The sequence below is a fragment of the Brachyistius frenatus genome, unplaced genomic scaffold (genome assembly GCF_029030835.1).
Source record: "Brachyistius frenatus isolate BFR_SWC_R1_liver_20210118 unplaced genomic scaffold, ASM2903083v1 Contig_159, whole genome shotgun sequence".
NCBI lineage: Eukaryota > Metazoa > Chordata > Actinopteri > Embiotocidae > Brachyistius > Brachyistius frenatus.
The window spans coordinates 477,291-487,500 of record NW_027210758.1 but is presented as its reverse complement, the minus strand read 5'-3'; the positions used below and the strand labels follow the sequence as shown (position 1 = coordinate 487,500).

General features: G+C 40.9%; 1 protein-coding gene across 3 annotated transcripts in view; it reads left to right on the top strand.

Annotated features, from left to right (window-relative positions):
* Positions 1 to 10,210, top strand: part of plxna3 (plexin A3) — an 80,576-nt gene that overhangs the window by 47,803 nt on the left and 22,563 nt on the right. For all 3 annotated transcript variants that reach the window (XM_069716553.1, XM_069716552.1, XM_069716551.1), the window contains exons 7-12: positions 1,356 to 1,496; positions 5,541 to 5,641; positions 7,789 to 7,912; positions 8,264 to 8,420; positions 8,717 to 8,816; positions 8,898 to 9,012. In XM_069716553.1, the coding sequence (XP_069572654.1) occupies positions 1,356 to 1,496; positions 5,541 to 5,641; positions 7,789 to 7,912; positions 8,264 to 8,420; positions 8,717 to 8,816; positions 8,898 to 9,012 (738 nt within the window). The remainder of the gene's footprint in view (positions 1 to 1,355; positions 1,497 to 5,540; positions 5,642 to 7,788; positions 7,913 to 8,263; positions 8,421 to 8,716; positions 8,817 to 8,897; positions 9,013 to 10,210) is intronic.

Here is a 10,210-nt window from a genome sequence, read left to right as displayed (position 1 = left end):
GTATCTCCGTTAAACAGGATTGTGTGTGTTGTGTTGGGAATCAGACCTGCTGCCTCATCGCAGTGTGTGTTTCTCTCCGTGTGTGTGTGTGTGTGTGTGTGTGTGTGTGTGTGTGTGTGTGTGTGTGTGTGTGTGTGTGTGTGTGTGTGTCGTCGGCTCTAATTAAGCACGGCTGCTTAACGAGCAGACAGCTAATTAACACACTGAGAGAACGACACACACTCGTCCTTCATCCTCTCGCTCGGCTTTCTTCTTATTTTTGTTGTCGTCTGATTTTTCTTTCCTTCTTAACTTTTCTTCCTTCCTTTCCTTTCTTCTCCTTTCTTCTCCTCCTCTCCGACCTCCTTCACTTCTCTCCTTCTTGATCGCTGTTCCTCCTCTCTCATCTTTCCTCAAGTCTCCTCCTCTCTTCCTTCTTCTTTGTTTCTTCCTTCCTTCCTTTTCATTTCCTCCTTCCTTCACCCCCGCCGCCCCCCTCTACCCCACCTCCTCCTCCTCTTCCTCTGTGGTGTTTTTCTGGGTCAGACAGAGGGGGGCGGGAGGTTTGGGGAGATTTGGGGGAATCTTATTTTAGTCGCTCCACATTTTTTCAAGCGCCGTGTTCGTCTCCTCGTCGGCGTTCCTGCTGTATTTAACATCACACACTCTCCTCCACCATCATCATCATCGTCATCATCACCCCCTTCCCCCTCCCACCTCTCCACTGAAGTCTAATCCCATTACTCGCTCTCATGTCTGTAAGATGGCGTCTGTGTTTTTTTTTTTTTTATGCTAATCAGAAACAGTCCCACACTTTTTTGGTCCAGAGTGGGACATCCTGTTTTTCATTAAATCTATTGGTGGATCAATATCAGGTGATCCGCTGTGATCCGGTACCCGGTTATATGAATAAAGCTCAACTCACCTTCACTTGATTATTCCCTTAAATCGGTGAATTTCCAGTTGAAGTTCTGACAGATTTTTTTTTTTTTTTTTTTTCCGTGAAGGAAAACGTGTCACACGTCAAAGTCCAGATGGTAGAAAAACATTTTTGGTTAAATCGGTAGATTTCCGATGGAACTTCTGAATTAACGTGAAACATTATGAAAACACCCCAAAAAAAAAATCTGTTCGAAGCAAAGACTGGAGAGTGTTAAATCAGCAGATTTCTAATGGAAGTTCTGTATAGAATTCTTTTGAAATCAACATATTTATAGTTTGGCAAAAGAAATGCATGAAAAGCTTAAATCAGCAGTTTTCCAATGGAACTTCTGACTTGCATACAATGTTAGCATCTCTCACCGCTTTCACAGTCGTCTGTTAGCATCATGCTAACGTGTTGTTCCCTGTGTGTGTGTGTGTGTGTGTGTTTTCAGATCCGTGTGGATGGGATCCCGCCGCTGGCCCAGAATGCTTTGCTGTACGAGACAGTGACCGTGGTGGAAGGGAAGCCGATCCTCAGAGACATGGTGTTCAGCCCGGACCACCAGTACATCTACCTGCTCAGTGACAGACAGGTAAAAAACAACAAAAGTGCCTCCAAACACAACAAACAACAAACCTGTCAACGATGTTCTGACCCGCGTTTAACTCACAAACGTCATCCGGTTTGATTTATTTTACATGTTTTCGACCCACAAAGAAAAATCCGCAGATTTCCGATTGAAGTTCTGCATTAAGGGATTTTCAATAGATAGAGAGCTGTTAAATCAGCAGATTTCCAAAGGGAGATCTGAATGGGAGTTTTATTTTTTTTATTAATTTTTTTATGAAGAAAATGTCTGTCTGACGGATGGACTTCAAAGAGAATTAAATCGGCAGATTTCCAATGGAACCTCTGAATGAGAATTTTTAATAATTAAAGAAAATAGACTCTGAGACAGACGCAGTGAAATCAGTAGTTCAGGGTCACTGCAGCTATTTACAAAGGAGGGTGTGTGTGTGTGTGTGTGTGTGTGTGTGTGTGTGTGTGTGTGTGTGTGTGTGTGTGTGTGTGTGTGTGTGTGTGCGTGCGTGTGTGAGTGAAATATGAATTGTGTTGTTTTAACCTCTGCAGACAGGAAGTTGTGAATATGAATACCGCTCAGCTGGCGCCACCAAACACGCTGTTTCTGTGTGTGTGTGTGTGTGTGTGTGTGTGTGTGTGTGTGTGTGTGTGTGTGTGTGTGTGTGTGTGTGTGTCCCATGTTAACACTCTTATTGTACCGTTGAGAGGAAGCAGGGCCGAGTTCAACAACTGTTAGTTCCTGTTCAGCTGACAACACACACACACACACACACACACACACACACACACACACACACACACACACACACACACACACACACACACACACACACACACACACACACACACACAGAACCGTGTTGGTTTTGGTTCAGATGTTCTGTTTTGGGTTTCATGTCAGTAAGCAGCTGGTCATCAGCGAAGGCCCTCGAACGTTCGTTTTTTCCTGCGGGACTCAAACGCCTCCTCCAGCATGACAAACACTCTCAGATATTCACTCATTAATCTCCAATTTAAAGAACAGCTGGTGTGTGTAATCAATCCTCTTATCAGTACTGGCTGTGAGGGGATCTCTATTGATCAGTTATCAATTATGAATTAATCACTAATCAGAAAAGGATCTAACTGTTATTTTTACATAAAGATCGCCTCGCATGAAATTTATGGGAGTAAAATCAGCAGATTTCCAGTGGGAGTTCTACATTGAGTTTTTCAATAGATAAAATCAAGTTCTGCACAGAAGAAAGACTTGAGGTTGTTAAAACAGTAAATTGTCAAAGGAAGTTCTGACTTCAATTTCTATTTATCTGTTAAATCAGCAGATTTCCAATGGAACTTCTGCATTGTGTTTTAATAGATAAAGAAAACAGAAAGATTCTGTCAAGAAAAAAAAGACTTGAGTGTAAAATCAGCAGTTTTCCAATGGAGGTTTTGAATTGGAATATATATTTTTCAAAGAAAGTCCCCACGACTACTTTTCTGATAATGTGATTAACATCCAGCCGTTTAAATACGCATTTATGAATAAGTTTGTGATCCGTACGCTGCCGCGCGGCACTGTGAGGCGTGCGTGGAGTAAAATTACTTCAGAGTGGTGTTTGATGAGCAGGCAGGCCGACGCAGACGCAGTAAAAAAAGATCAGTCGTTCTCTGCCTCGGCTCCGCTCCACTGCAGTGTTACATAAACACTCGCAGGCATTTACATGAGCGTTCGGCAGCCAATCAGAGCCGCCGGCCGGCTGCCAACAATCCAGACAGTCGGACGGTTCACCGTCGAAACTGACGGTTTCCGTCGATGCTCCACCTGCAGCTGCAGCGTTTTACAGCCGGGAGACCAGACGTGACACACTGACACTTATACGACAAAAAAACACTCCACGTAATAACTCCCTTGTTATAAACCACGATTCAGTGAAGCTGCAAAACCAATAAACAAATGTAGAAGTGGATGATGTGGTGTTTTGTAAGCACAGTAAGAAGCTGTTTACGCACGAGTGTTAAATCAGCAGATTTCCAATGGAGGTTCTGTCTTTAATATTCTTTTCATAACGAAAGTCATCTCTGAATAAAAAAAGACAAAGTTAAAAGAGTAAAATCAGCAGATTTCAAATGGAGGTTATGCATGAGGCTTTTCAATAAAGAAGCTTTTTCCCATAACAAAGAATCTTGAGTGTTAAATTAGCAGATTTCTAAAGAAAGTTCTGACTTGAAACTTTTATTTTTTCATAAAGAAATTCATTTTTCATTAATGACTAATCAACCAGTTCAATTAACTGACTAATTGTTAGTAGAAGAAGAAATATAAAAGAAAATAATGTCTCTATAAAAGAAGCTTCTGAGAGTTAAATCAGCAGATTTCCAATGGAAGTTCTGCATGAGGCTTTTCAATAGACAAAAGAAACGCCGTGTCCACAGCAAAGAGCTCTGAGTGTTAAATTAGCAGATTTCTAAAGGGAGTTCTGACTGGGAACTTTTAGTTTTTTTATCAAGGAATTCATCACCATTATTTTTTTCATAAAGTACAAAATCAATCAGAACAATTAAATGTTTATAGAAGAAGTATAAAACGTTAAATCACCGGATTTCGAATGGAGGTTCTGCATTAGCTAATTTATAGTTGAGAAAACAAAAAACTTTAAACGTTGCTTGTTTTTCGGTGAACGTCAAACCTCGTCACGGTTTTATTGAACCCATTTACGACATGTTTATATGAACGCGTTCGAGGCCTTTCTTCCTCATCAGACGGACGTATTCGAGTCAGCGCGATTTTAAACTCGGTCCGTCGGCGAATAAACGGAGCGAAAGTGAGAGACGTGGACGAGAATGAGAACGGCCGAGTCAGCTGCTTCGTAAACGACGAGCGGCGTTTCTTTAAGAGGAACCTGATAATGAGGTCAGAGAGGAGACGGGACCGTCTGTGAGAGACAATGAAGGTATTCATGTGTGAACTTCTGAATGAGACAGAGTTTTCACTGTGTTTACTGTCCCCCCCACCCCCTGCTGCAAAGGCTTCTGGGTAAAAGATACCCCCCACACACAGGTTTGTCTTTGTGAGGACACGCAGTGACCGACTCGAATACATGACAAGTTAAATTGTGGTCGTAAATGTGTCTCTGCCTGGATTATATTCAGTTATGTATCAATCAATCAATCAATCAATCAATCAATCAATCAATCAATCAATCAATCAATCAATCTTTAGGGATTTGTTTTCCACAAGTTTTTCACAGGTGACGGAAGAGTTGATAATCAGGAAGTTTAAATGTAAAAAGTTAAACACTGGAAAAAGATGTCGGAAAATAAATATAATGACATTAATTTCCTCAAAAAGCCCTTTGACAGTCTGTCCTGAAGACACGACCGGACAACATGTCCCCACGTTCCAAAAATATCCCAACGTCTGACAAATGTTCCCACTTTACTGTAAATGTTCCCACTCTCCTAAAAACTTACTTTACAAATTGTCCCCACTTTTCCCCAAAAATGTCCCTACATTTTGAAAAATGTCCTCAACATCCACAAATGTCCTTACAAACTTTAAAATGCCCATTGGTCCCCACAATGATAGGCAGACAAGCACACACACACACACACACACACACACACACACACACACACACACACACACACACACACACACACACACACACACACACACACACACACACACACACACACACACACTGACTTACTGTCTACAAAATCAAGACAAATGAGTTACACACAGGCCTCAGGCTGTTAATGTCAGCGGAAACCCAGCAAAACCACACTTGAGATACACACACACACACACACACACACACACACACACACACACACACACACACACACACACACACACACACACACACATATACGCGCACACGCACACACAATGAGGGAATTATCTCACTGACTTCTTTTACAACCAAAAGTATTTAAACCATTTAAAATGAGCTCGTATGTTTTTTGACGTGCATTTAAAGCTTCATGTCCTCCCGTGACCGTGTGACTGCGTGGCGTGTTATGTCGTACCCGTGTTTCTCACGTGTTGCGTGACGCTCTGTTGTTCCAGGTGAGCCGCCTGCCGGTGGAGAGCTGCGAGCAGTACGGCAGCTGCTCCGACTGTCTGGGGTCCGGAGACCCTCACTGTGGCTGGTGTGTCCTCTTCAACAAGTAAGAAACTTCCCTCCGCTCCACGTCTACCTCCAAATATTCACCATTTTAAATATTAAAAAAAGTAAAAAATAACAAAAGGAGTTATAATTCATATATAAAAGGTTCACTGTTATACATAAATATTTACTAAACAATGTGAATATTAAACACTTTTTAAAAAGAGTTTTAACATTTTCTTTTACTATTAAAAAAAAAAAGATGACCATGTGACCATAAAATACTTTTTAATTCACTTTAAAAACATCTTTTTAAAGTCCTTTATTTTCAAGCGGATGAAAAATACGTTATTTTTGCTTATTAGGGCTAAAAACTAAGAATTATCTGTATTCATGAATCTGTCTTTTAAATTAATTGTTTGGACAGTAAACGTAAAAAAATAAATAAAAGCTGAACATTTTTCTCTTGAGATGCTGAAATCTGCAAAATCTTTGTCTTTCTTTGAAGTAATTTTTGTTCATGTTTTATGTTTTCCCAGAATTTATTATCTCTAAATATTTTGTGTTTTCCAAAAACACTGTAAGACCATTGGGCCTTCATTTTTAGAAAATTTTCAAGGAGCAAATTTTGTTAAAATTTTCCCAGAACTTAATTATTTTACAACAGAATAATGTGCTTTTAAAAATAAAAATCCAAATGTTTTGTGGGAAAGTTTTTAATAAATGTTCAAGAGAACACTATTCTACTTTAGAGAAGAACAAAAAAACAACATCCCTTGAACGTTTTGCATTTCTAGCTTTTAAAGTACAGAAAAGATCTTTTAGAAACGCGTATAAATAAATGTGAAGCGAACAAGATGTCCACAAACTTTTGGTCATGTAGTGTAAAATTAATTAGTGGATAGAATAATAATCAAGCAGAGAAGCAGGAGTTTTTTTTTTTTTTTTCAAAAAGTATAAAGAAAAAAATGAAGTAAGTGTGTGTGTGTGTGTGTGTGTGTGTGTGTGTGTTCCCACGAGGCATCATTAATGTTTCTATAAATGGTTCACACACGTTTGATGTTCAGGCAGGTGGAGGAAGTTCCTCTGGATTACCATCAGTCAGCTGTCCCTTCAAAGTAAAAGCCTCTCTGACTGCCAGTTTCACTAAACTTTGAAAAAAAAAAACACAAAAAAAAAACATGAAGAGCAGCTTGTTTTTTTTTGTGTGTGTGAAGCTTCCAGGTTTGTTGCAGCGGGACGTCTTTATTGTGTCAACCGGCCTCCTGTGACATGAAGACGTGTCGACAACTTTTTATACTTTCAGGTTAATTTTATTTCTAAAATCTCTCGCTGTTTTCACACGAGCGAGTTTAATGAGGAGGAGCGACCCGGCGGCGTCCTTCTGGACTCCGTTTTCTTTTTTTTTGCCCTCAGTTTTGTCTCCCAGGCTCCGTCCAGGCTCCCCCCGAAGTTGATTGGTTCGACCTCGATTTAAAGGGCCGGTTCACGATTTTTCTTTAAAGGAAAAAAAAAACAGCTGAAGAAAAAAACCACGACGGGATTCGGTGAATGTAAAGAAACGGTTTTAACTCCGGCGTCTTTCATCTTCACTCCTCGTCTCCCTCGTTCTCTCCATCTGTTGTTAATTAGAAGTAAACAGATCGTTTCCGCCGGCTGCTGCATATGTCGGAGCCGCTGCTCGAAGCGTCGCCGCCGCCGACCGTCGACTCCACCTACACGCCGCCGATCGCTCCGTCACCTCGCTTAATGCCGTCATTATAATTAATTCTTTTATTTTCACGCTGACGAGCAAAAAAAAAACAACAATAAAAAAAACACGTAAATAACAACAATTTCTAAAGTTTAAATTAAAGACTTAAAACTGTGAAATATTTTGAAATTAATTATGTTCTAAAGATCAGAGTGTAAAATAATATTTGTGAAAAATTTATCAATTTTAATCATAATTTTAAATCAAATACATTCAAATTTTACCAATTTTTTTTTGTATTCACTAAATACACATTTTAAAATTCAAACTTCTAATTAAATAATTTGAGTTAAATACAGAATAAATGAATAAATACAGTTTAGATAAAAAACTGTTATTAATGAAATAATATGAAGTTAGTAAATAGTTTTTCATCTTAAAATAATTAAAAAGTGAATGTAAACAGTTGTTTGTGTACAGTATGTTAACCTGGTGGTGACCTTTGAACCCTCCAGGTGTTCCAGAAAGGAAGCCTGTGATAAGTGGGAGGAGCCTCAGCACTTCAACACCCGCTTGGACCAGTGTGTCGACATCTCGGTTATCCCGAGCAACATGTCGGTCACCTCCCCGGCAACACAGGTACGCACACAAACACACACACACACACTGATTACTTTATTTAGTGAACAAACTCCCAGTCAGACGTCCCTTTAGAAACTTGCTAATTTAATTGTCATCAAGTCTTTTTCTTCTGTGCAAAGCTTATCGTCTTTGTTTTAAAATTCCATTCAGAACTTCATTCAGAAATCTGCTGATTTAACACACAGACGTCTTTTATTCTCTTCAGAGGTTGTTTTGTTTCTTTGAAGAGTTCAGATCAGAGTTTATCTCCATCAGACAGTGAACGCACCGCTGAGTGCCTCATGCCGTCTCCATCTCCGTCTCCATCTCTTGTCTCCGTCTTCATCTCTTCTCTCCGTCTCCGTCTAGTTAACCATTCGCGTGCAGAACGTCCCGGCGCTGTCCGGCGGCGTCTCCTGTGTGTTTGAGGACCTGAGTGAAACCCCCGGAGAGGTGCAGGCTAAAGGTCAGGTGATGTGTTTGTCACCGTCGCTGAGAGACCTGCCGACACAGACACACTCCTACGGTAAGACACACACACACACACACACACACACAGACTTGCGTTTGTTTCCTGGGCACTCAAACCTTAAACTGGGTCCTCATTTGCCTGCCAGGACAGAACAAGTCCCCACAAGGTGGTTGTGTAAACACATAAGTCCCCACAACACCAGTAAAACAAGTTTCTACTGTCTGTAAAGTGTATCGTGTTCTAAATCATGATATTGATGGATATCAGCTGATTATTGATGATGATGATGATGAAGATGAAAATGGTGATGATGAAGATGATGAAGATGGTGATGATGATGATGGTTTCAGGAGAGAAGCGGGTGGTGCAGCTCAGTCTTCGCTCCACAGAGACCGGACTCCAGTTCATCACCACCAACCTCATCTACTACAACTGCTCTGTGCTCAACTCGTAAGTCTGACTCCTCTCCGCTCTTGTTGCCGTTGGTTACCGACCACTGAAGCCCCGCCCCCCTCTCTCTCTGTGTTTCAGGTGTACTTCCTGTGTCAGCAGCGTGTTTCCGTGTCATTGGTGTAAATATCGTCACGTGTGCACCAACAACCTGCAGGACTGCTCCTTCCAGGAGGGCCGAGTCAGCAACATGGAGGTACACATGCACACGCACACACACACACACACGCACACACGCACACACACACACACACACACACACACACACACACACACACACACACACACACACACACACGCGCACGCTTCAGCGGACACTGAACCAAGCGTTCACACTAAAATCCTGTCAATGTACCTTGTGGGGACTTAACGACTCCAGTGAAGGTGTCGGGTCCCCACATCGTGACAGCGTGAACACATGTATGTTCCCACAACAAAAATAATACATAAGACACGCGTGTTACACACGAACACGTTAACGTTAAACTGGACGAAACAAACGCACTGAAGACACCTGTCGGCCTTCAAACAACGAATTATTGTCGTCCTCAAACATAAGACGACCCACTTTTATTTATAGTCTTATATCAGTTTGTATTTATAGTCTTATATTCAGGCCGATGAAGTGTTAGTTATTATTAAAGTCTATAAATGTATTTAAACGTGTGAAAATGAGGCTTTTAGGAATAAAATCACTCGATGAACTCTTCAAAGTCAGAATTAATTTGTCTGTCCAACATTTATTATACTTTATTTCTTTCTTTATTTATTATTTCTTTATTTTTTTATTCATCTCTGATGAGACAGTCGGCGTGTTTCCAGGCCTTTTTTTTTTTTTTCTGCTGTCTCTGCTGTCGTTAAATGGTTCAGTAAACAACAGTCAAGCTTCAGGTCAACAGTGAAGGGTGGAAACACACACACACACACACACACACACACACACACACACACACACACACACACACACACACACACACACACACACACACACTGTTTAAAGCTGTCCTTGCTGACGCGTTCAAGGACTCTGTGACTGATGGGATTTAAGAATTCGGCTGCTGACGCGTGTTTTTAAAAAAGGTTCCTGTTCAGTCTTTGATTCCAACACTTCCACAACTTTAAAAAAAAAACAAAAGAGGGAAAGAAGAAGAGCACACAGACTGAAATACAGCAGGGAGGGAAGGACAACGAGGGACAGGTGAAACTAATCAGGGGGGGGGGGGGCCAACAATCCTACAAAGGACAGGAAGTGAAAACAAAGACGAGACAACTAATTTTGCTAAAAACAAGCTAACAATGCTAAAAATCAGCTAACAAAGAGCTAGTTAACAAACAGCTAACGACGCTAACAACCCTCAGACGCCTCAGAAGTTCCCGGTGGAACCCTTGTGTTG